The sequence below is a fragment of the Porites lutea genome, chromosome 4 (assembly GCF_958299795.1).
Source record: "Porites lutea chromosome 4, jaPorLute2.1, whole genome shotgun sequence".
NCBI lineage: Eukaryota > Metazoa > Cnidaria > Anthozoa > Scleractinia > Poritidae > Porites > Porites lutea.
In genome coordinates, this window is record NC_133204.1 from 7,988,297 (window position 1) to 8,015,892 (window position 27,596).

The window sequence follows — 27,596 nt, forward strand, 5'->3', positions numbered from 1 at the left end:
ACAGCTTACTTTATTACAAAGTGCGATGGACTGTTATTACAAATTGCGACACCTTGTTTATTACAAAGTACGATACGGTTTATTACAAATTGCGACAGGTATTACAAAGTGCGATGGATTTATTACAAATTGCGACAGGTATTACAAAGTGCGATGATTATTACAAATTGCGACAGTACAAAATGCAGTTAAATAATTTTCTTTAATAGAAATTGAGTGTCAGTTGAGTAGTTTTGAGTTATAAGCCGGCTTAACTGCTTAAATTAACAATCTGAACAAATATTATTTAACGGGTTCTCCAGCTGCTCTGATATTATTTTGCAACATCAAATAATGACTGCAAATTGGTCGCTTAAAAATCGTTTCTTTCGCCTGAGGTACTGACTAAAAAGTTTTTCCAGTGGTGATTCAAAATGAGTATCCAGTGTCGGGTAGTAATAGCAGAGCCTCCGCGAGCGCGAAGCGCACGCGGCGAAGCCTCCATCGCTTTAGAAAATGGAAACCTATCGATGCGAGAAATTTCGTTATGATGTCAGCGTACTTACTCACGCCCGTCCGCCGGTACGATTTGGCAGGAAGGTACTAGGTAGACTCTGCAGGGGTGGGGATGGGGAATCATGCAGCTTGCGTTTGTTTTGGCCAAACGTTAACCAGTTCACCGAGAGGCAGCCAATGGAGTTTTTCCAGTAAAGATATTGAATTTCCTTGTTTGAATTGCGACAAAAAAAAAAGCTTTGAAAAGTTCAGTTCTAAGGAAGTGCTTTTACCGGGTGGTCACGGTTTTAGTCATTCTCTGTTTTCGAATTCCCCATAATACACTCTGTTTGCCCCCCAAATTTTGCATAAACCATTGTTTTTAAATGCTCCTGGGAGTACTGCATTTTCCCAAGAGCATTTTAAGACAATAAGTTATGCAAAATTTGGGGGGCAAACAGAGTGTATTATGGGGAATTCAAAAATAGTCAATGTTGTAGCTTGTTCCTTCCAGGCTCTCGGGTAGTAGGGATGACGCGTAGGTAAAAGGCGTGCGAAAAAATAAGCGCGTGGGCGGTGTTCGTGCTCGTGTGTGGTAATCCGTTTGAAATAAAAGAAAACAACATTTAAGCCAAGGATGAAATTGAAACGTTACTGCCGAAATAGACCTCTTCCCTCAACCAGTTTCTTTTGTCGTTCAGGACATAAACTACTCAAGCCGAGAGTAGCCAATTTATTATAATTTTTTTCTCCTGTTTTTCTCTTTTTCTTTTCTTTCGCTGGTGTGATTTTCGTTCTTACCCAACGCGAGAAACTTGCATTCAATTGGTTTTTGTTCAGTACGAATGAAATCTCATGACGCCATTGGAAATGTGAAAAAAGTTACATGTTTTCTAAAAGCGTTCATGCCTAAGATTCATGCTAAAAGTGGGAAGAGGCCACTTTTCGGATGTTGGATGTCATATGGCACAGATAAACACATAAACACTTGGAAGTTTAAAATTATTTTGTCAGCACGTAAGTTAAAACTGGACCAGAAACTTGACTGGTCACGTTTGTCTTCAAGGAAGCAGTTCTTTTCATTTCTAGCTAAGGATAATACAATCATATCCCTGCGGGTATTTTATCGTGCTTGAGATAAATAGCTTTAGATGGCTATAGCTTTGCTTTATATACATTTCGAAAGAATATCCCTTGCGTTCATATAATTATTGAATAAAATTATAACTGACCAAATCTGAATATATTTTCCACTATATGTATGGTCAATAACTTTCCTATAGCTGTTGAAAAATAAACCGGGAACGAGGCTACTTTATTCCCCCAGAAAAATCAGTTTAATTTTTCAGTTGCCTAAATTAAAGGGAAGGCAATGATCGCTGTCACAACTGATCACAAGTCGCTTAGGTAATAACAGCACCAAATTGCTGTAAAATCACTGAGACACCAAATAAGATGTGTCTCCCAGCCACGTAAAGTTGGTTTCTGAATACAACAATAGCAAGTTCTAATAATTAAGGATTAAGAAAAATAATAAAATTATCGAAGAGATGTTTCGAAGTCATCCTGGCTTCAAAAAGTGCTGTTCAAGTGGATGCTTTGAATAGCAAAAACAACTCCACTCGAGCAGTCCTTTTTGACTTAAAAATGAAGCGAGGATGGGTTCAAAACGTCTTTTTGCTAATTTTCATTCCGATTTATTATAAAATGGCAATAACAACCGTGAGTGAAAGTGCTTTTAAAAACATTATAAATTTCCTTGCAATTTCAGACTTTCTTGACTTTTTCTCCAAATAACCCTAGTATAAGGCTCACACGAGAATGTGCGGGATAAGCAAATTAAATATAACTTTTATAACAATTTGACGATGTTTAGCTAACGTTTACGATTGCTGATTATTCGGCCTCCACACTTTGTTTGCCCGAATCCTTTCTTATTCTTCCTCATCCTAACTTATTCGTTTGCATTATTTTACAACGAATATAAATCCTCTTGAAAATTGCTTTGTTTCAATAATAGCATATAAAACAAACTATTGATTGAACAACCCAAATTCCTACCAGACGTCAGAAAAGAAAGTTCCGGATCCAGCCCATGTTGAGGTAATCCAGATTCGGAAAACCTGCCCGTGGAATACGGAATCCGGCATATTTTTGCTTGTGGAATCCGCAATCCCGAGAATTCCGCTCAAGGATTCGGGAATCCAAGCTCCACTTACAAGCAGGAATCCGGAATCCAATGTCTGGAACCCGGAATCCCAAACGTAGAATTCAGAATCCAAGACTGTCTTGGATTACCTTCAATGGGGCGTTCGGGACTTACAGTGGACTTAAAGCTATTCAATGTCGAGTCAGCGTTCTTTCTTAAAATTTCAGTTTGTTGAGAGGATAAAATAGTCAAGATCGCTATATTATATCAATATATTATATATTTTTTTCGCCGTATTTCTTTTCAGTTGACTTCTCGTAAATGATCGTGAGCTGCCGATTGGCTAACAACAAAGAATGACTGCCTCTTTGGACGAATACCCACAGCTGATCGTGGAACTGGCTCGCCGCAGTACTCCAGTAAAGATAACAGAGGCAGCGATCCTCGTCTGTCTCATTATTTTAGCCTTTGTAGGCAATGTTTTGGTCTGTGTCACTGTCTTCAAAAGCGCTCGTCTCCGCGCGATTCCATACATGTTAATCACAAATTTAGCAGTGAGTGATATTCTGATGGCCATCGTCTGCATGCCTATTTCCTTACATGTACTAATTTCTGGCAAATGGCCATTTAGCTCGTCATTGTGTGATATGCATGGCTTCTTTATTTTTACTTTTGGCATTGTCTCGCAAGTCAATATGTCAGTCATTGCCGTAAACCGTTACTTTGCAGTGTGCCGTCCATTCGATTGTAAGGTGGTTTTTACCAAGAGAAATTCCCTGATCATAATCGCGATTCTTTGGATCTTACCAAGCATTGCCAGCGTCCCACCCCTGGTTGGCTGGGGATATTACGCTTTTAACCCGGGCAAAGCATTCTGTATCTACCCTTTCAACGTCAACCTAATTTACACGATGATCATCCAACTTCTCTTTATCGCATTTCCAATGAAACTCATTGTATTCAGCTACGCGAAGTGCATTCTTGCCATCAGATCCAGTAATCGACAAATCGAGGGAATGGTCGCTAACCCAAATTCGGTTGGTCAAGAGTCCAGAAAAGCGCGCGAAGTTCGCGCCACCTGGACAATGCTGTTTTCCACTCTGGGTTTCAGTATGTGTTGGCTACCAGTATCCGTCATTGACTTCATAGAAACGTCCAGAGGAGGCGGGAATTTGCCGCGCCAAGTGTTCATGCTGAATGGCTTCCTCATTTTCTTATCAAGCACGATCAATCCGTTCATCTATTGGCTGTCAAACCGTGATTTCCGCAAAGCATTCCGGGAAGTGATTCTTTTCGGTGCCAGAGGCAATGAAATATTGCCAGTGCGAGAGATGCCACAAAGCACTGCACAAAGCTCTACCGTTCAGTTACAGAGCTAGATACACGTGAACAACCGTGCATAAACGGCACTTGAGTACAGTGTACATAGTAATTCACTAATAACACTTGAACCTACTGATGTGGACACAATTTAAAATTGAGATTATATATAATACAAAACAATTTCAACCACTCAAGATTACTACCACTTCCGCATTGCTTTCTCTGGTTTTATTTATTTAATGTATTGTATTTCGTAGGAGATTTTTGCCTACTTCCTCTGCCACATTGCTCCACGTTGCTTATGCTTCTCGGGTCACGTGATCCGAGCGAGTTTTTCTCGGAAATATCATCGAAATGCATTGACCGAGAAGACCTGGGGAGATGCCGTACAGAGACCAGGCAAAGATAAACATTCATTGTGCAGAAATATGTAAATAGAAAAGCAAGCAAATTGCATTACTCTGTAAGTGTAAATACTATATAGATTAATATAAATGGGGTGGTAGCTTTGACTGTTGACGGTAAAATTTTAGAGCTGCGCTTTTGACTGTTGACGGTTATTAAGCAGAAATTTAGTCCGATAGTTTAAGGCCCTGTCCACACGTATCCGGATATTTTTGAATCCGCTTCACAGAGTAGACATTTTTTAATACGCTATGAATCCGGAGTCGTGTGGACGCTAAATCCGGATATATATATGCGAAAAGATCGAGCCCAGTTCTTTACCGTGAATGCTGCATTCAGATGGCAACTTCGTCCCAGGTTCTCTCTCTTACCCGTCATGGAGTCAACCGTGCTCTTTGCATTTTTCTTTGATTTCTAGGCTTACTCTGCCATAATTCTAGATGCAAATTTCGCACGCTTTACGACGGATGCTCAGTAGGGTCTGTTGGATTATGCTTGTATAATTATATAGAGTATTATGCTTTAGGGCGTCACTGGTCAGACCAAAAGAAAGCACAAGGACCTTTGTAAATATACAACTGCTATAATAAATAAGAATTATGGATAAAACCTCAATGGTCTTCATGTTGTTACTGACTTCGTCAATGCCGTAATCCTGACCTAAAACTTTGTGCAATCCCGTAATCCCGAGAATTATTTTTGGCATCCCCATGACCTCTCGCGCATACTTTCACTGACTGATTGAATCCCGAATCTCGCCCCGATTTTCCTTTAAAATCTCGAATCCTGAGCTTCCCGCGGGAAACCCCGAATCCCAAAAAAACTTACAGGGACCCTCTGCTACTGCAGCGGAGAAACTGACAATTGTAGCAAAAGCATTTAAGGGGTGGAAAATTTAATAAGCACCGTGGGGCTTATTCGAGTAAATACGGTAAGCTACTACCTGTTGCAGGAGGCAGGGAGGCACCAAAAACAAAATACAACACCGCAGATGTTGACTATCACTAGAACGATGAGGAAATGTTTGAACTGGGGAATTGAGGTTGTTACCAAAAAAAAAAAAAAAGATCTGAGGGTACATTGTATTTCTCGCTAAGGGAATCCAAGGCAGCCGGATTCCACGTGGTGATTACGGATTCCAGGCTGCACTGAGAAATTCCGAACTGATGACGCGTTATTACCCAGAACCGGGATTGCGCTTCTGCCAGTGATTTGTCGGGTCACGTGGGAACTTTGCTTCAGCCAATCAAAAGCAGATCTGGGTGATGACGCGTCACATCAGTATGGAATTTCTGCGCTCGCTTGACCTCAGACGTCATTTCGCTGGGAAAATGGCAGTGGTGGCGTCGGAAAATGTCGGCTGTTTTCTCAGGATCTTAAAACAGCCATTACCAGGGTTATGGGCACCTGTCATTACCCTTTTTTTAGCTACAGTTGATATTCGTCAGTACCTTATCACGCGCGATTTTACCCGTTTATAGTTCGAATTTAAAGCGCGCACGTGTACCGTATGTATTGGGATTTACAAGGATTCTAACATCCGCATGGTCACTCACCTAATATAGCCTGCTGAGCCTTCTTTAGGGAAAGTTCATTTAATATGACAAGGAGGGGGGGGGGATGAAGATATTGAAACTCGAAGCTTGAAATTTTAGCAGCCCCCCTCGCTAGCGGTTCAATTTTTTAGGAGCCCCCTCCTTGGTAGTCGAAAAAATTTCAGAGCCCCCCCCCCCCCCCCTCCTCCTTCAATTCCTTTGCTCCCCTGAAAAAAGATCGCTAGACTGTATTAAATATATTTACTGTTATTGTCTTCAATGGTTTATACCATGACAAACTTGAGATACAGTTGTGATACAATTTTCTAAAGCATTTTTGGGATGAACAAGAGTGTAATAATTACTGAGACTACATTTGTTATATCTGTAAACCACGTGATATAGCTGAGTTGCAGGGGTCAATAAATTGTTGAGTTGAAAACCATCCGATCTGTATGATGATGTCATGTGTTGGTTTTGAAGTATACAAATTTTCGGAGCCCCCCCCTCCTAGCGCAACAATTTTTTCAGAGCCCCCCCTTCGGGTGTTTAAACATTTTCGGAGCCCCCCTCAATATCTTCATCCCCCCCCCCCTTGTCATATTAAATGAACTTTCCCTTATTTGCCTTATTCAATATGTCCAAAGCTGTCTTGTGTCAGTTTCAGCCTGTTATAGCTCACTCCATTTTGTCGATTTTCTTTCCTTTGAGGAATAAGTGAACAGTAATCAAAGGAAAAACTGGGAATGGATGAAATTGCGTGGAAAGTACTGTAATTGGCTGAAGGGAAGACACAAGACGGCTATATTAAAATAAGAAATTCAGGGAGCGTAAACAGGCTAATTAAATCTCAGTACATGAGCTGCACGTGAGCTAAAATTTCGAACCTCGAAATGTCCAATTTGTGCTTGACAAAAAGCCGGGTAATTATAACAGCCGAACAGGCTATACCTCATAGTGAAGACAGTTCTGTTTTTATTTGTCCGAACTTGATTCATAACACGCTTGGGCTGCCAGTGTCGTTACAACTAATGCGTTCTAATTTGTCCTAGGAGTGACTTGGCCTGTTCCAGGCGTTCAGATTGTGGGGGAGGTGCACTCCATTATCTGAATGCCTGGAAGAGGCTTGGAATGACTGAGAGTGAGCTTGGAAAACAGTTAAGTGTTTTCGGGCAAAGTCCCTTGTCCGAAAGAACATGTTCCTGCTTTTACGACTTCGTCATATGACAACCGCGCGACAATTTAGTGTAAACCAATCTTCTAAAAACGCGAGTGGCCCCTTTAACCCTCCACTTTCACTTTGGACATGGCTTCAAACATGTTCGAGTTAGGGGTTGCCGTTTTTATCTTCACTTCATTATCAATTCTTCACTTTGGAAAGTCTCAAGAGGGCTGTAGTCAAATAGCAGACGCCTATCGATTTGATTGCTACCCCGAAGATGACGCATCCGAACAAAACTGCTTGAATCGAGGCTGTTGTTGGAGGCCACCATCAGCGGAAGTTGATGGAAAAGTCCCGTTGAATATTCCATACTGTTTTTATCCCACCAACTACGGTTACAAACTTGTCAGCAAAGAGAAAACTCAGACGGGATATTTACTTAGGCTAGTTAAGCAAGGACACCCGGGACCATACGGCAAGGATATTGAAAATTTGACCGTGGATGTTCGCTATGAGACTCGAGAACGGCTTCATTTCAAGGTAAGCAGAAAAAATGAGTTCGAACTTTAGTTAGTTTGTTTACCGGCTTAGTGAGATTTTTAGATCCTAATTTAATTTTATTTGGGGTCATCTTTGCTTTCTGTCGAACTGTACGAACTGCAATAGACGTTAACCGTCAGTCACGAAAAAATGCAATTTTTTTTAAAGGCTAAGCTAATTGATTAAAACAACGATATTTATTCACAGGTCGATTCATTACACACTGAACTTAGAAAATATGCAAAGTTCTGTAAAAATTGGCCTTAATTTCCCAGAAATCTGATGGCCAAAATTTATTTCTTTTGGGGAGGGTGGGGGGCTGGGAAGGGGCATATGCTTGCATTAGACGTCTTTAGTCGTTTCCGGATGAAGGTCACAGGGGGAATTTTGCATAAATTATGCGCACATATGCAGGGGAATAAGACGAAATTTGAATGAAATGTGCTTGTTCAGTCCACTAGGGTATTATCACATGACCTACATGGGAAAATTAAACAAAACAGCTAAAGAGGTTTATTGACCCCCTGAACCATGACTCATGATCATTTTCTGAAGAAAAAAAAAAAGGATCAGCAAACAAGGTTGACAAACAAGAAATTAAAGAAAAGCGTGGAGAGTTCAAGCCTCTTCATTTGGATATCCTGTGCATCACTGGGGGTCCTGTGCATGTTGCTCAAAAGTGTGTTTGGCGTGACGAATTGACCATTTTGTCATTGTATGTTCTCCTTGCACTGCATATGAATACCAGGATACCTAGTTAGGGGGGTGGGGAGACTGCCCCCAGGTCCAACCCTTACCCTTTTATATACTGGTTTTGAAAGAAAAGGTACCCCGTTCATTTACTTTCTATTGACAAATGGTACCCCTTTCACATACCTAGGTTAGAACTTTTAGATGTTTTAAAACTGCTGTAAAGGCGCTGTCTTTAAAATATGAATAAATCACAAAACCAGAATGATTTCTCAACTTTTTCACAGCCATAAAATGAATCTATGAGCCCTTTTGGGCCTTTTTACAAACTAAAATGACAGATTTCCCTACCCTATTATATACCTCAACAGGTGAAATCCCTACCCTTTTATATACCTGAGGTCTGAGAAGGTATCCCTTTTGGGCGGAGCCTCCATGTATGGGCCATTATCAGGAGTACCCCCTTGGGCCAAACTTCTTTAGGTGTGCTGCATGGTTCATTTATAATTGAGATTAAGGCTAATATGGAGACTAGATGTCATTATTACACTCCTCAAGAATAGAGTGCACAGAATACATGCGAAAAAACATGAAATACCAAGAATATGTATTCTAATGTCTATCCATCCCCTTACATTCTAAAAGCCAAAGAATCTCCTTTTTTAAGCCTCTTCACATGGCTGAACTTAATTCACCTCTCACTAGTGCATATGTATGACAGGAAGTCAGACATGAGTTTTTACTTATTAGATTTCTATGAACCATATAAAGTACCAATTGTTACAAAGAGTGCTTCTTGGTATTGTGGATTTGTTAGTGCTAGTGCTTTTTACTAATATATGTATTACTACATTCAATTCTCAGATCTATGATCCTAATAATAAAAGATATGAAGTCCCCATTCAGACCCCAACAGTCAGCACCCAGGCAACAGAACTTGATTATGATGTAAATGTCAATACTTTCCCATTTGGCATTTCTGTGAAAAGAAAATCAACAAATACTGTCATGTGAGTAAAGCTTCTTACTTTCCTTATTTTTCATGCCTTAAATTTATGTGGTGCTTATTTGAGGAAAGTACTTTTTTGAGTGTGGTAAGTTGGATGTGACAAGGAATTGTTTTGACTTTGGTATTATTATTTTCCATAATCAACTAACAGTGTTAACGTTCTTTGATTTTGATCATCTTGGGACCACAGTGCCTAGTCAGGAGTGAAACTTCAGTATTAACTTTTTTGTTCCAAATGCGCCGCTTATTCAAGTTATTCAAGGGTGGCACTTAATCAGTGTTGTGGTGTTCCGTTACAATTCTCCCCATTATCTTGTTAAAATAATAATAAAAAAAACTTCCAAGCGACAGGGTCATAATGAAGGCAGGGGGCATGTGAGGGTTGGGGATTGGTGTTGTACAAATTTGATTTTCCTAGCCAAAATTTTTCCAGATACCATCGTCAACAAGTCATGTATTTGCCTCACATCCTTCTCCACTAGAGCAAGCAAAGTTGCATTAATAATTATAAACAACACATTAATTACGGGCTTTTTTAAAGTTCCTGACACTGTTTTTACAGAGCTATTTGATACAGGTACATCATGAAAAATGGTTAACTGACAGACAACTAACAGATCATCAGAAAATATTGGTGGACTGACAGTCACCTTACAGAAAAAAAAAAAAAAGCTGGTAGTCTACTGTTGCCAGTTTGGTCATTATGATAGCTAGTGCAGCTAATTAAGCCAGTCATATGAAACAGATATTTGAAATGAAACCTGACAAAGAATCCCAACTGACAGGCTAGGTTGAGGCAAATTAGTTGGTTGCTTACAAAGATTATACCTGCCCTCAGCAGGGCTAAAAAATCTAGTCCCACCAGTGTAATAGGGGCATGTGTTGATCCTGGGTCCACTTTGACTCTTGGCCATGCCGCATCTGCTCGCTGACAGTTAGATCCTAATAATATAGTACATTTTGCCCTTATTACCTAATTTTTATTTCTACATTTTGCTGTTTTAGCTTTAATAGTATCGTAGGAGGAATGGTTTTTGAAGATCAGTTTATTCAGCTATCATCACTGTTGCCATCAGGGACATTGTATGGCCTAGGTGAACATGTTGATCCTTTACTTCTTGATGTAAAATGGACAAGAGGAACATTGTTTGCCAGAGACCAGGGAACCCCAGAGGTATTTTTTTGACTATGTCTTTGTATTGCACATACTGAAGGTATCGTAATTTGTTCCTTAATTTTCCTAGAAGATGTTTTGAAAGAAGAAGGAGATGTTGATGAGGAAGGGGAGGGGATTAGTTGCTATTGAACTCCTATAATCCTTATTTGTAGTCCACTAGCTCAGTATCGCTTTTATCAGTACATGTTATAACATTCTGTGTTTAATAATTTGCAAAATAAATACAGTCTATTACCTCTCCTTATGGACACGTCCATAATACGGACACCTCTCTATTACGGACAGTTCGTCTTGTCCCAAAAATGCTAAAAATAATACATTCCCTACGTCTATAATACAGACACCTCTGTAAAGCGGACAATTGGTTTTAATTTGTCCCTTTAATGTCCATATTAAAGAGGTTTGACTGTAGCTACTAGGTGGCTTGTGATTCAAGATTGAATATCTTGTTGAATTATTATTCCACAAGTGCGTGTTGGATATGAGATGCATCACGCCAAAAGTTGGCTATAATCATCTCATATCCAACAATAATTAACACGAGTGGAATAATTCTTTTATTAAAAACGCCCACAAAATAACGAAAATTCTTCCCTGCTTTATTTATAAAAACAACCGACTTTTCAGCTTGTTTTTAATTTTAAGAAGACGCATACAGTTACCATATTTGGAGAGCATGGTATATGGAAATGGCTCATATACCATGATGGCTAAACCAATCATAGCTCCAGAATTTTATTACATCTAATTAATGATTCAGTTTTTAATAATATTATATTAATTTATTGTCTCAGTTAAAACTAATTCATGGTGTTGTGCACTAGTCATTTATGTTAAAGATTGTTTTAATTTCTTAATAATTATTATTTGTAAAATTATTAGGTCTTAAGAAGCTAGTTGGAATGATGTGACTGAGTTACCTGTAGTTATTGAATCAGGCTGAGTTTGATCAGATTGAGGAGGGTTTTATTCCCTGAGAACCTCCTGTCCTCCCTCCCTGGCAACCAAAAGACTTAAAGGACCTTAAACTTAGAGCAAGGGGCACACATACACCAACCCACCTCCTGGCCAGTACCTTATGCATGCGACAGCCATATCAACTGGGCAGTGGCAGCCATGTTCATGAGTTGGTTTATGTGTGCCCCTTGTTTTAAGTTTGTCTTATTGAATTTACTGGCACACAGATCAGGGTAACTCCTGATCCGCCTTCCCCAGCGCGCATGCCATGGGAGAACTGCTGTGGGGTTCCCAGCCAAGTCAGCTCCTATATGTGTTGTGTGGAGCTGGTGCTTAAAAGAGTGCTTTGCACTTGCCTCACCAGTAAAGAGCCTCTGAAGACACTGACTTTGTCCATACAGAGGTCTGATGGCTGTGCCATGCTGATGAGCCCCAATAAGAGCAAAACAGCTGTCCATTGCTGCCACCGTGACTGCATGGGTGATATTGCTGTGCACGTGTCGGTTAGGTGGTGGCCAGGCTGTGGGTTGGTGTATGTGTGCCCCCTGCTTTAAGTTTGTCTTACCCAAAAGACTGTCTGCTTTGGACAATGGGCACCAATTCAAAGTAGTTTGCTAAATGCAGTTCATTTTACTTCGCCTCTTTGAACCCTATCCCAGGTCAACCTATACCAATATGGCAAATTTAGTAAAATCCAACAAGTAATCTATTATCAATGCAGCATTCTGATTGGTTGAGCTACTACTAGGATATATGTTATAGCCCACTAGTAGTGAAAAGCGCCAGCTTTTTGGCGGCAAAAGTCTAGCTAAAGTATAGCTAAAACGTTTTTATTCTCGATATTTTTGACCAACTAGTTGGATTTTACTAAAACAATGATTCCTCTCGCCCTCATGGCCTCTGAGTCAAAAGCCCATTCGGCCTTTGGCCTCATGGGCTATTGACTCAGAGCCCATTCAGGCTCGAGGAATAATTGTTAAATATCTGCATGACCATTTCAGTAATAGTGATTGACAAGTTTGCCCCTGGTTAACTCTGTTCTTGAATTTATTTCTCTCTGAAAATATAGAAAAATTCATGTAGATTTTCACTTTGTTTGCACTTTAATGTTTGTTTTCAACTTTTTACTTTCTATTTATAGGGTCTTTCCAATTTGTATGGCGTTTTTCCATATTACATCTCGATTGAAAAAGATGGAAATGCAAATGGAGTATTTCTTTTGAACAGCAATGCCATGGGTATGCCTGGACATTACTATGCCATTCAGTACAATGCATTATTATATGTCTCTAGTATTACCAAGCCAGTCAATATTACTTTTTGCGGCTTTGTCTAGCTTGTACATAATCCACTTTTCGCCGCCATTACTTGATTCAGTGAATGAATTAACAATTACTCGATGATGGTGAGCAAAATATCGTGATTTGTCATTGGTCAGTCGAGATCAGTTATTTGCCTCAGCCGAAAGGCAAATAATTGATCCGCTCACCACTGATAAATTATGATCTTTTGCGATAACCGAGTTCAATAATTGTTTTATCGTTCGGTCACCGAGTTTGTTTTTCAATGAACATCTTCGGGAAGCTGCCATTTTCACGCAAGAGCGGTCGCAAGAAGGAGAAAAGCGTGGTTTTATTTACGTATGAGCAGAAGGTTATTTGCAGCCAAACACAAAGCCAAACACCGTTGGGCGACATTGCGCATGAGCAGACCATTATTTGTAGGCAGTTATTTGCAGGTCACGAGGTGGGCTTTCGGCCAGTGACTCTGAGAATTCTTGATGTGACCAGATTCCTTTGCTTTACCCCGTACGTTTAGAGAACTTACCACGAACAGTGTTAACATATTGGATTAAGCTTAAATTCGTTAAGTTTGTCTCAAAAAATTTTTGCTTCTTCTTGTCGTACTTCGCGGCGTTAATTTCCTTTGTTTGAAAGTAATTTTTTCCTGCAATTGCGTTAATTGAAGTCATATTTCAAACACCGTAATTAACACAAGAGTTTATTTTCTCTAATTATTTAAGGTGGCCGAATTCCTGAAACTAAAATGCTAGCCAAAATACTTGTCAACTGGTTTTTGAAGAATTTCCGCAAAGAATGAAAAACTTTAAACTGCCGGGGGACTGGCATTGGTATTTTTAAGAGATTCTATGTGAAGTTGATGGTGCTAAGAAAGAATAGAACACGGCTTTCATATCTTATGAAGAATTATGCAGATCGAGGAGATCGAGTTTTATCCACCTAGGCCAAACATTCTCCTCGGTCTGCGTTATTCTTCATTAATATAATATTTTTGTACTCAACGTCATTCAATAATTGTTTTAAAACAAATGCTGGATTTATATAATCATGACATACTAACGGCTCCATCCATCTCTTAGATATTATTCTTCAACCAACTCCTGCCATAACCTACAGGACGATTGGAGGAATCTTAGATTTCTACGTTTTTCTTGGTCCCAGCCCTGATTTAGTTGTCCAGCAATTTACAGCAGTAAGTGTTACTTAAATCATACTAATACCTTATTTTTTTATCATCTGGAGACACGTTTAGTAGTCATAGTATGTTGGTATCAACACCGCCATTTCGACTGAACGTGTGGAGAACAAGAGATCTGGGTACAAGATGAGAGAAGTTGACATTAGTAGATATGTTGGGGTTCAATCTGATTTTATCATTGGTTTAAACTTTATTTTCCTTTGTTTTTGGGTATGGTAATGTATGATAACGAACTTGAAACAAAGGGAAATAAAATTCAAGCCCAGGATAAAAGTGAACCACGTCAAGCAATTTGTGTATCTGTTGTAGAAAAAAACATTCCAATTCCGTACAAAACAAAGCATTCAGAAAGTTAGTTTTAATGTTTAGAGAAACTTCAAGAAGGCAAGTAATGCTGTAGAAACACATTGTTATAAACTAAAATCGTGAACTTCTCAGTCTAATATTTTCGTCAAAATATCAGGGACCCATGATTCTGTGTGGTCCATAGTCAGTCACATACGTTAGTTCGAAGTAACGGTAGAAAAAGAAGACTATATAAATACCTGCCAAGGGCACAAACGTACACGAAAACGACAAGAATTGAGATGAGATTGATTTGCTGCCATCTTACAGCGTAGCGTTGTAGATGTTATGAGATGACTTACTGTTTATACGCGGTGAAAATAATGCTACAACCGGCCACAGTTAAAAAAGAAAGTCGCTGCGTTCTTGATGTTAAAACTTAGGATATCTTAGGATATTTAAGTACTTCTAACCTTAAAACTTTTTAAAAAGTTAGGAACTCAGAATAGTGAATTCTCAAGTCACGCCTTAGTGATAACTATGAGCTAACACTACTTCATCCACTATCAGCAGAGCCGTTCTTCGCTGGCTTAATTGATTTTAGCGTGCTCAAGAAAGACTCTGCATAAATGCAGTAAGATCTTTGTTGAAAATGCGCGGCATGTTGCTAGGATATAGTTTAAAACCCAGGCTTAATATCCATGCGCTTGCTACAGCGGGTTACGACCGTCGGTTTAGATCAATAAACGAATGCTCGCACTCGAAAATCCCGTTTGACGAGAACAAGATTGGCTAGTCCTGAAGCTCGGGCTGCGATGATCTCGAAGGTTTGCAGGGACGTGATTAAGGCAGTCTCCTTTTCTCGAGCTCTGCTCGCAGGGTGACTACTTCAACTTACGTTGAACGCTTCTGACGCGCAATTGTGTCAAAAGTACTTCATAATTTTTGAGTCTTTTAATTGTTGTTTTTTATTATCCAATAATATTTGACACAGTTACACTGTAAGCGTTCCACTTTATACTTGCCTCCAATCGTGGTTCACGTTTATCGACAAATTGAGCTTTAATATCAATATTTTTCTCTTGAGGTGGTTGGCCGCCCATATATGCCCCCATACTGGGGTCTGGGATTCCACCTTTGCCGCTGGGGATATAGAAGTTTAAATGGCACTATGACAGTGAATGACAACATGAGGAAATATGGCATTCCGCAGGATGTTCAGTGGAATGATATTGAGTATATGGATAGGCATCTGGACTTTACTGTTGACAATAACAACTGGGGAGGTCTGGGAGATTTTGTAAAGAAACTGCATGGCCAATATCATCAACATTACATTCCAATTGTGGTGAGTTGCTCTAGTCTAAGTTAGCCCCCTAATTTCAGCGATCTTCTAGAGTCGCATACTCTCTTTTGGGAGTTTGCGAGGCGACGGCTGAAATTCAGGCTACTCTTAAGTATTTTTTACAAAAATCTTCATCTTTGCAGTAAAAGATATGTTGGCTTTGACTGCATCGTTGTTAAATGTCTTTTCTACTACAATTTCTTCCATCTTTTTGTGGTTTAATTGAAGTTAAAATAATTTTATGTTGTTAGACTGTTCTGTAACATAAGAGCATATCTTAGGCAACATAGACGTCTAGGCCTTCCATTCCTTTTCTTGCATTCTGTTTTTTCCTTAAACGAAGAAACCTTTTTGGCCTCCCGCCATTTTTATTTTGAACAGACTAAAGTAATACGTGATCCAAAATGGCGGCTCACAGTTCTGCTCACTGGAGGAGACTAGAATCTCTCACGGATTGGATTGACTTTGAAGACCTAGAGACAGTCAGAGACCAAAAACTTTGTTTGCCATCATTTTATTAGTGATAAAAAAAGAGAGCAAGGACCTTTTGTGGAGATGCCGTAAAATTCCGAAAATTAGCCCCTCCATGTACAAGCCCCTCCAAATATAAGCCCCCCAAACTGGTAACACAAAAAAAACCCTCCGTTAAATCGCACCTCCAAATATAAGCCCCCCCGGGGGCTTGTACTTGGAAAATGTCCCTCAAATACAAAGTAAAACAGAGCAAGAACAGTAAATTTACTTCCAACTATAAGGCTAGTCCAATCGATTTTGAAACGCGAGTTTCCTTCCGTAGATAAGCCCCTCCGAATATAAGCCCCTCCAAAAATAAGCCCCTCAAAAGGGGCCTTTTGAAAAATATAAGCCCCGGGGCTTATTTTCGGAATTTTACGGCAAATTTTTGCTTCATTTTCAGTGACTTGACATCTATAATTTCTTTTCTATCTCAGGATCCTGGCATAAGTTCCACTCAAGCAAGGGGTTCTTATCCGCCATATGATGTTGGACTTGAGATGGGCGTTTTCATTAATTCATCGACTGGCGAAACTTTCATTGGCAAGGTAATTATAAACGCAAACTGAAATATAATCTACTAATTATTGCAGTTTCCATATATTTTTGAGCAGGTTTATTGGTCTAAATCTATCTCTTATTAAATGATACAAACGAAAACGAAAGAAAGAAAAAAAAAGAGAGAGAGAGAGAGAGAGAAGATGATTATTTGGCGGTGAATCACGGTGAATCAGAAAATCTTAAAATTGCCAGACAATTACAGCAGGAACTGCGTATTTTCAAAAAACCGTCTTCATAACGGACGAATAATTTTTTTGGGAAACCTGAGTCCAATTTCAACTTCATTCCCGTAAAAAATAGGTTCGCTAGGGTCTGTGGGAAAGCCCTCAGTATAGCATACTCACTTGGCTAATAGCCGTCCTGTCGAACTGGATAACAAAAAAAGAATATTCTCATTACTGCCAAAAGAGCAACAAGACAGTACAACAGAGACCATTAATAGGATAAAGAATACCATGACAAAAATAATCTGCGTTTTTGGTTTTGTTTGAAACGTATTTTGGAAATTTCCAGGTTCTTGGGGGCTTTTTTTCAAACACTCCAGATTTGTATCTTTTAAGGGTTGGAAGGTCTGGTAACGATTGAAACTTCCAGGTACTTTAGCCAACATTGATATTGAAATTGTCGTCTTTTTATTCATCAAAAAACGTTCGCAGCTGGTGTTTTATCAATTAAAAAGATTCAAACAAAAAGCAAAGAAAAAGAAGGAAACAAAATAAAAAAAACTTCGAAGTAATTTTGGGTTTTTCTGTTCCGTTAATCATCTTAGCGCACCTCTTAGGTAACACATGTTTCCTTGAACGAGCTCAAAATGTCATGGTTTGTGATTTGTGATTGATTCTGTTTTGTTTGTTTCTGCGTTTCAAAGTTCGTTGCCGGTGTCGGTGATCGTCCTGTTTTGGGCAATAATCGACTAGTTTGAATGAATGAATGAAAACTTTATTTAAGTGTCTATGTTTTTAGCTATAAGCTAATGGGGGACACTGTAAAATAATATGTTAAAAACCAGGTACGTAGCCACTGTAGCTTGCACTAGTGGCTGCAAGCATCGCCACCTGATTTACACCTGATGGGTTAATTTTTCGAAATATATATTTTTTCAATTGTTGACAAAGGTATGGCCAGGACTGACCGCATTCCCAGACTTCACTGACCCTGGGACACAGGCTTACTGGGAGCAGATGCTTTCCAAGTTCAGAGATCTTGTTGAATTTGATGGTCTGTGGATTGATATGAACGAGCCTTCGAATGAGCTGGATGGATCTACAAAGGGATGTCCTGCCAACTCGCCACTAGACCATCCACCGTATAAAACCCATGTTAGCGGAGATAACTTGTACTCAAGGACTCTGTGTATGTCGGCAAAACATCATAGCTACTCACATTATGATGTGCATAGCTTGTATGGACTCACGGAAATGGAGCAGACAATGAGGTACAATATCACTAGCAATGCTAACATGGTTTTTATACCTTGATCCCAGGGTTGTATGATTCAGACTCTAAAGAAATGTAGACAGAGGCCACAACAATCCTTGTTAGGTGAAATCGCCCGATACAAGTTGCCGATTCCCAAAGTTTTCTCTATTATTATGAGACCGCTTGTCTATATTTATGGATGGATCCTCGTATTACCGACAGCCTCTCATTATGGTCACAGCCGTGAGGAAAACGCAGACACTTTGTTACCCTAGTGAAACCCGAGTGTAACACCGGGTAACACCTCCGAGAGGAGGCAGCAAGGAAGAGCGGTTAGAGCGCTGGTTTTGCAATTTGGTGGCTCCGATTTCAAGTCCCGTTCTTACCGCTAGCTCGATTCTTTCACGATAGTCCCGAGTTCAAATCCTCGACCACGCTCGTAAATAGCCAGCTGGTTTGCCTCCGGCCAGTTGGGATTCTTAACCCTGTTATGTTTTATTTGAATTATTTGTTACAGTCATTTGCTTGGCCCCACTAGAATATAAAGTGCTATAAATACTGCCGAGGGTAAATAAATGAATTATTTATTTATTTATATTTATAAACCCTCTCATATAAAGTTACGATTTACAGACAGATGGTCTGCTTACTGTTCACATCTTACCACTGGGAACTCGCATCTCACTGCTTTTAAGCAGTAACATATTCAGTGCGTTAAAAGCGGAAGTGAAGGATAGGCATGGACTATCTGATTTTAAAAGGTTACATTTGAAACAGTTACCAATCATTTATTTCAGTGGGAAAAAATTTGAACGAACAAAGCTTCCTAGGTTTGTGCATGAGTTAAAAGAAGAAAGATACAGACGGCCATAAAAAATGTATCTTTTTTTTTTTTGACCTAGATCGCGACGTTTTGACTTCTAACTGACATTCGTCTTTAGTGGATAAAGTACACATTTAAGTTAAATACCCTCCTCACAGTAGTCTGAAATGTCGTACGTCTCCACCCTCTAACCCGAGGGGGGAGGGGGGGAGGGAAAGACTCTCTCTCCCCGGCGCCCCCACGGGTTACGGGGGTGGAGACGTGTGACATTTCAGACTATTCTCTATTTTCCAATTCCCCATAATACACTCTGTTTGCCCCCCAAATTTTGCATAAACCATTGTTTTTAAATGCTCCTGGGAGTATTGCATTTTCCCAAGAGCATTTTAAGACAATAAGTTATGCAAAATTTGGGGGGCAGACAGAGTGTATTATGGGGAATTGGAAAATAGTCAATCATCACAGATGAGGGTGACACGTCCCCTTCCTCATGATTCATGCAAAAGTATTTAATTCATAAACAGTCACGATGAATAAATAACGCTCTCTAGTGATTATCACTAGTTAGCTTTGTTTGGTTACTGCCGTTGTGTGATATTTTCCTTGTCTCTTTCAGCGCACTTAAAAAACTGTTAGGAAAACGAAGTGTGGTGATATCTCGATCAACATTTCCCAGTGCTGGCCTGCATGGTGGACACTGGCTGGGTGATAACACCGCCACATTTAACGACCTGTATCTTTCAATACCAGGTGACTTAACATTACAAATTATAAGCATTTCTTTAATTTTAAAGGATCGTTGATAAAATGACAGAGCAAGATCTAAAGCCTTCATGATAGTTTTTTTCGCTGATATTTTTTTTTGATCGCGAAAATTACGAAACATTATCAGGAAAATATGTAAGAAAGGTATCTTCCTTTCAGTGATGCTTCTATGTTCCTCACGGTAGTAAAACACATTTTTATCACGATTGAGGTCTGCCAGGCTGAAAGGTAGGCGTTTAGATTTGTAGTAGATTATAGTGACAAATTTCCCTTGAGCGAAATCAGGCACTTTTTGTAGTTTGTTAAGTCTCTAGTTTGTGCACGGTGACTGCCTGCGTTCTTTTAGCATAGTTGTTTATTTAATGTTTTATTAAATCCAATCATTAGGAATCTTGAATTTTAATCTGTTCGGCGTTCCTCTTGTTGGAGCGGATATCTGTGGATTTAACGGCAACACAAATAAAGAACTTTGTGCAAGGTGGACGCAGCTGGGTGCGTTTTACCCCTTTTCCAGAAACCACAATACAAATTCCGCAATGGTGAGTTCTCTTCTTGTTACTAATAACACCAGAGCAGAAAATAAGCGGAAAAACAAGTTGAGCTTTGAAAACATACACTGACAAACAAAATAGAGAGCTTTGGACTCGAGGAACAACAACAACAAATTGAGTCGAGGACGAGGACGACTGCGAGGACAAGATTTCAGTTAAAGTTTTTTCGCGTTTTTTCAAAAAATAGACACCCTGGAAAGCCTCATTTTACCTTTTTCCACCAAAGTTAGCAGGGTTATTTGTATTGAGTGAAGATAAGCCCTCTCCCGATCGGAAAATGATATGAAAAGTACTAACCGTTGATAACTTGTTGACATTCTAGCTAATGCTCAACGGCTACCACGTTTTCCCGCCAAAATGACGCTGGTTCACGCGCGCGCTCTACTTAGTAAGGAGAAATCTCGTACTCGTAGTCATCCTCGCGTTAGAATCAAAAGTTCTCTAATAGTTGTTTATAATACTCATGTATCCCGCTTTTCCTCTGTTTTCAGCCTCAGGACCCCGCATCCTTTGGCGCGGATTTTGCTGGAATGGCACGCAAAGTGCTGCTGACGCGCTACCTGTTGATACCATACTTGTACACTTTGTTTGCGCAGGCGCACACGCTAGGCAGCGCTGTGGCTCGTCCTTTGTTCTATGAGTAAGTAACAAATTGAGTCGAATACTGAAATCTCTTTTGCGTTAAACCGTTTCCTGTCCTGTTATCCTTGATTTTTCACGTTTCTTGAAGGGCGCTGTCACAGTGATATGGGCATCCCCGCGTTTTGGGCATCCCCATTCCCAAAACCCTTCCTCTAATCGCTAAGTCGATATGATAAGAGGATGCCCATATCATTCGGGTTTGGGAATGGGGATGCCCAAAACGTGGGGATGCCCATATCACTGAAACAGCGCAATGCCCTCCTCATGTAAAGCGTGATACTAGACGTGTAAAAACTGCTGTAAAAAGCCTTTACACAAAAGAACTCCTTGTGTAACGAGGGTTAGAAAAACCTAACCTCTGGTGCTTCTTTTATCCTGTGCCCATTCAGTTATTTTTTGATTACCTACCTAATGCCCTCCCCTTAGAACATGGAACGGCCTTTCCCCCCTCCCCCCCCCCCCCCCCCCCTCGCATTGTTTAATGAAAAAGCCTTGGAGACGAGGTTGTTATTATTTCAAATACTTTTCCTCATTCAAGGTTTCCAAAAGATCCAACTACGTACCCCGTTGACCGACAATTCCTTCTTGGCCCGGCATTACTCATAACCCCAGTATTAACACAGGTAAGTATACCAAGTCAGATTCTGTACGGTACAACAGTACAGTTTAACGCAGGTTCCTCGAAAGATCGTAGAATTTAAGCAAAGTTTTCTTGACTAGAAAAAATTGACTGTCCGAGGTTGTTAGAATTTTTACTTGAACTCTTACCTTGAGATCCAGTTTAGGTGACAAAGATGAAACTCTAAACAATCTAACACAGTAATTTTCAAGGCGTTATAATAACTCCTCTAGTTGGGTTAATTTAACTTTTTAAAGTGAAGTTGTTTTTTGGGAGTTATTTCAACCCCAAAAGGGAGTTTAAAGAATTCTTTTTTCCGGGGTAAAAATCACCCCAGATTTGGAGTTAATGTAGAGGAGTTAAAATACCCCCCAAAAAGGAGTCTCCCTGGAGCTAAAATTTTTACTCCATTTTTGGAGTTATAATAACTCCCTAAGATTATTGTGAAAGGACGAAAAATGCGATCGTAGAGTTATCCTGGTGTAGTGCTAATCGGCTTTTCAGGAATCGGGTCTAGGTGGCTGAACTACCAACAAAAAGTGTGGTACCTATGCCTAGCATCATCTTTAAGCCGGTTGCATTTAGCTTTTGCTCAAGCTATATTTATCCTACCCCCCTCCCGTTATCCCCGCTATCACTCCTCCATTCTCTTTGTCATCTAATTATTATTATTTTTTGTTTACTTTTAAGGGAGCTACCTCAGTCACCGGTTACTTTCCGGATGCCACGTGGTACGATGGATCCGATGGTTCTGTTCTCCAATCATCAGGAAATGGAGGTCAATATCACACGCTACAAGCTCCCTGGGATAAGATTCCCTACCACTTTAGAGGAGGATATGTCATACCGACTCAACAACCTGACATCACTACTTATCAAAGGTAACGTCAGCATTGGGCATGCAGGGACAAAGGATACGATGACGGGAAAAAACACGCGGTGATCTTGATGTCCTGATATTTCTTTATGCGCGTAATGCATTTCTGGCACCCCCCTCTCTGTCACGCAACGCGGGGAGAGGGAAGGTCAATACCGTGACGTCAGCGTTTTGATAAAAGTCTTGAAAAAATTGTCAGGTTAGAATCCAATATGTGTCGTTTACATTCATGTAGTTTTAAAATAGCTCTATATGTCAGAAAGCTACAACTGTAGTTCCGTAACCTGGTTATCTGTAGGACGTATACTCACGTGCCTCTTCTTTTTGGTTTGTCTTCAGCCGTCAAAATCCATTCCAGCTTATCGTAGCTTTGTCATCGACTGATGAGGCCAGAGGAGGCTTATTTTATGACGACGGAGAATCGCTAGGTAAGCGTTGGCCTGCTTTGAAAAACGAAAAGAGAATATCCCTCCTTACTTACTCTATACTGCTGTTCACTCCGAACTGTTAACAAAGACTTAATGTCTGAAGATGACCAATACTTAAAGGAACGTTAATTAAAAAAAAAATCATCGAAACATCCGCGTCTCCTATCGTCGCAAGTAATTGATCGCATTTCTTGCGATACCCTCTTTTCCACAAGCTACTTTCGCTCGTATTCACTTATTCACGCCATTTTAAGCTTCTAAACTTATCATCATAACGTTAGCGTTTACCCTTCCACGTTTTAAAGATAGACCTCCATTTTATGTCCTTCACGTTCGAGAGTTCGAGAGTGTTACCTAATTTTTATGATCAGCATGGGTAGTTTTAGTGGCGGGAGCGGCTGGCAGTGGTATAACTATTATTTATATAACTTTGCATTTTCTCTTCTGACCCGTTTGCAGACCCCATTATCGGTGCGCCGTACTTGTATGTTCACTACATTGTCACCAAGGTAAACAACAATATGAATCACCGTGCTTGTGCTATGTTGAAGCTAATTTTGTTAAAATTGTGAAAAATTTAACCACAGGCCCTGGTACAAATTGTTGGACCGTTTTTGTTGTTGCTGTTTTGATTTCTTTTTATCGTCTGTTTTTAGTATATTTTATCATCCCTTTTGTCAGTTGTTCGCTTCCGTCGCTACTAATTGTTTTCCTCTGCTTGCGTTTTTGTTAGAGGAAAAAAGCGATCTTTAATAACCAAGAATCGAAAAAAAGTATATGATACAAAAAATAGGAGCGAAAATAACAAGACATGCTTTTAGAAAGAGTAAGAAAGAGAGTTAAAATAGATAGATGAATGAAATAAAGTACAAAACTTAAAATACTACGAAGTAAAATATAGTTACTAGTTAGTCCCCTTTACTAACTATGATTAAAATAACTTGCTCTTGCTTTACAGGGATCTTTAAAAGGGCAAGTGGATTCTAAGAGTTCGTATGTACCACAGCAACCGCTATCGGAAGTGCGTGTGTTTGGCGCTTTATCAAAACCTAGCTCTGTCACTGTGAATGGTGATCCAATACAAAGCTACTCATTTAACCAATCGACTAAGGTAATCAGTGATGTTGATGAGTAACTCGTAAATACTAAATAAATACATAATTTACATTTTTTTGCAATACCAGCCCAGTTCCATCATTTAAAATCGCGTTTAAGAAAAAAGGATTTGTTTTTAGAGGTAGAGTTGACTATAATTATGTAGTGTTCCTGAAACCAATTTTGGGTAAAATAATTATATTTGGGCATTTCACTCTTTCTGAATTCAAGTGTCCGTATTTTAACTAAAAAAATACTTATCTATTTGATTAGAATAGTAATTCAATACATAAATTTTGAGATCGAATTTTTGTACCATGTAAGTTAGGTTTTTTAATCGTTGTTGTAAATGTACTGTTTCTTATATTTATGTTACTTTTGTTTATATTTTATTGTGTATTCTATAGTCTAGTTAGCGACCTCAGGGCTCCCATTGATAGCAGGGATGCTTTGTAAGCTCCCTGAAAAGACTACACTGAGAACTTACATGTATATTTTATTACTATTATTATTATTGTTATTATTATTATTATTATTTTACTTTTTGGGTAAAAGTGTCTATCTAATACATGAACCTCAGCAATTTGATCAGTTAGGGTCCCGCTGTATTATAGAGCTGTATAAGCGCTCGACCACTGTAAACGGACTCTTTACTTATCCAGTACGCTATCGACGTATGCTATCATATTTTTTTTTCAGCTGACCAATGCATGAAGCATGAGCATTGTAATACGTAAAATTCTGTTAGGTTAATCCAAGTTCTGAGTGACCCATTGCCACCTCAATTCTTATCATTTGCTTTTTCCACAGGTTTTAACTATCGGCAATCTTACATTACCCATGGCCAAAGATTTTACTATCACTTGGTCCTAAGCGAGCGGGAGAGATGGAAGTCCATGGGAAACATCGTGTCTGATACACCCTATAGAAGCTATTAACAAACTCAATTGAAGAACGTCCTTAGCGTATAACTGAAACTTCTGGAGGAACATTTATGAGCACTAGTCACCTGATTTGATCTCTTGGAAGTCTTTAGCCTGCTCTGTTTTATTTGCGCCCACCCCATTTTCTGAACGCCTGAGAGAGGCTATAAAAGATGTTCAACCTTTAGTTTTTTTACGGACTTGAAAAATTCAGACATTGCGTTCTGTAATAAGAGGTTTAACATTTTGCGGTTTTACTGAGAATTATTATTACAGACTGAAATTCATAGAAATGCTCGGTTTTTGTATTTTCACTTTTATTTTTTGTCACTCAATAGTGACTAGAATCAGTGGCGAGAAAGTACAATAGAATCTAATTTAAAAACGTTAGGTTTGCTCCGATTTACGCCACGTCTCGACACGTCCGCACGAATCCCGGCGTTTTTGAAACCGCATATATTACACGGAAATAGTGAATCCGCTCACCGAAACCCCAACTTTTAGAAAACGGTCTCCAGACTAGTTTGTTTTGGATCCGACGGATTTGCAAATCCGTGTGGCCTGCCAGGATTCGTGTGGACGGGGCCTCACAATGGCGGAGCCAGACCTTCAGATAAGGGGGAAGGGGGATGGGGGGGGGTCATCCAGTCTCTGAGATAAGGGAGGCGCAATCTCCAAAAAACGTTTTTTTTCGGCCCTTCGGGCCTCAGTTTGGTCTAAAAATAAGGGGGCGCGCGGCCCCCCGGGCCCCTCCCCTAGATCCGCCCTGCCTCCGTTCAGTAGGTAGATTCGATCTATTTGAACGATGGGCGAATTAAATTTGTAAGTCTTGTTATGGAATAACATATTTCACTGATTTCTTATTAACCATTCCCACCCTCCTCCCCCGGAGTGAACGATTGAGTACTGTCAATTAGCCTGTGTACAGACGTCTCTCTCCCCGATTTTGTTTTTTAGGACAGTGGGAGTCTGTACACAGGCTACCTGTCAATTTGGTTCTAAGTTTTGAATCTATAGATGAAATCCTACGGCCTTTGAGACCATTCAAATGTAACATTATCCTGGTGTTTTTTATTAAGCTTGCCGTTCTAACTTTTGAGTCTAGGGCTAAAATCCTATGGTGAGAACATTCAAATGAAACCTCTTGGCAGTACTTTGGTTATATTGTACACAAAATGTGGTTTTAGATCTTAGAGAAGAAAATCACGGAACCTTGACGGAGGGTTCTTGATGTTATTCCTACCGTAATGATGTGAACGGAGCTAGTTGCATTTGGATGTTAGAGTGATTTTACTTGACCCGTGAAACAGATGCTAACAACTTGTGAATGATAGCAACAGATAAACAAAAGAAGACAATTAATGCATAATAGTGCTTTGTATTCTATTACCTATCTCATGGATTAATTAAAGTCACTCAAGAGATTGAAAAGATTGGTAAAAAGAAAGGTGATTTTGGTAGGAATACTATTAGCTTCCCCTACGAATTGCCGCTCCGAAACCTTGGGAGATAATTTATTAAATGGATCGATATTTATGATTTTCAGTAATAGTCAAATAGTAAAGAGGAGTTAGTAGTTCTCAGTGAGTACGTATTCCTTCGTTTCTTCTGTCAAATTACTGAAGTAGGTAAAGAATCTGTGATCTTGCATCGGCTGGGAAGTGAAATACATTAAATATTATTAAATGAATTGATAAGTTAGATTGCCGACCACCGTAGAACGGTGACGTGGCAAATGAAGAAGTAAAGACTAGTTAAATGTATTACACAAAAATTATTAAAAAATTGGGTTTTATTTCGTATTATTTAAAGAAATTATTATGAGGAACAGGAAGACTCTAAAGAACTGCTCACAAGTGCCAAGGCCATCCCTTATTTTTTCTTTTAGCTTCGAATGCGTTTCCTGATATTGGGTCGGTCGGTCGGATTGAAAAAAAAAGGAAAAACGAAAAACAAAAATCACAAGGAGTCTCGGAGTAGGAAGCCCTGCAGGGTATCCCAGGACGACGTTAAAACTTAACATTCACGTATTTGGATTAACAAAATACACAATACAACTGTAAAAAATGTTCCTGTTTTTGTTCCTGTTTTTCTCTATGCTGTTAATGACTATGCGCATTTTCCAGATTAAAAGAATTATTTCAAGTGAAAAATGGTTTAACTACGTCGTTACTTTTTTTTTTGAAAATGACAAAAATTTGGGTCGGTCAGACGACGCTAAACGGAGAAAAAAGGAGGAATGGCATAAAAGAGAGATTTACATTTTTTATTCCCAGACTAATTTTTCCCTTTACATCGTTCATTCCTCTCCGCTCATTTCCTACTTTGAAAAATTGTCGACGTGTATCTGAACTTTGCCTTTTGCCTTAAACGTGATTCTAAATCTTTCTAGTACGTATCCGGGAGTTTTTTATTTCCTTCACTGCAGGAATAATTCCCGCCTGTGTTCAGTCTCACTTCATGAGCACAGAAAGCTAGGCTTAAGGTTGATTCATCAGTGTTTTTAAGAGCTTAGATACGTTGCTAACACTTGCATGCGTTGACCTATAACCTAGTTTCAGCGTAGATATAGGTCTCCAGCGTATTCTTAACTTTTCGCATGATTGGAGCATATTGAATTTTAACAATATGTCCTTAATTGAGCTTGAAGTGAAACAATATCAATCGTTTCTGTGATGAAATACAACTAACTGTTTGTAACATCTACAAAAAGAATGTAGCCAAAACACTTAAACACGACACGAGCTTGTGATCTTGTTAAGAAGTTGCCAGATTGTTTAATGGCCTGTTAGACCCAATTTCACCTTCCGACGCCTTCCGGCGGATTCCC

The 27,596-nt window shown here is 39.5% G+C and overlaps 2 protein-coding genes across 2 annotated transcripts; both read left to right on the forward strand.

Moving 5' to 3' along the window:
* The first annotated feature begins 2,979 nt into the window (after nucleotides 1–2,979).
* On the forward strand, nucleotides 2,980–4,002 carry LOC140934115 (melatonin receptor type 1A-like). The gene has a single exon (XM_073383796.1). It carries the CDS (start codon nucleotides 2,980–2,982, stop codon nucleotides 4,000–4,002), a length of 1,023 nt encoding a protein of 340 aa, XP_073239897.1.
* A 3,166-nt stretch (nucleotides 4,003–7,168) lies between these two features.
* On the forward strand, nucleotides 7,169–26,571 carry LOC140935612 (lysosomal alpha-glucosidase-like). The gene is made up of 17 exons (XM_073385177.1): nucleotides 7,169–7,588; nucleotides 9,143–9,288; nucleotides 10,293–10,461; nucleotides 12,563–12,659; nucleotides 13,802–13,914; nucleotides 15,293–15,553; nucleotides 16,501–16,611; nucleotides 17,740–18,059; nucleotides 19,483–19,616; nucleotides 20,019–20,170; nucleotides 20,674–20,822; nucleotides 21,363–21,447; nucleotides 22,134–22,324; nucleotides 22,660–22,748; nucleotides 23,208–23,257; nucleotides 23,707–23,859; nucleotides 24,654–26,571. The coding sequence occupies exons 1-17, from the start codon at nucleotides 7,193–7,195 to the stop codon at nucleotides 24,714–24,716; spliced, it is 2,679 nt and encodes an 892-aa protein (XP_073241278.1). The 5' UTR covers nucleotides 7,169–7,192; the 3' UTR covers nucleotides 24,717–26,571.
* Nucleotides 26,572–27,596: the final 1,025 nt, after the last annotated feature.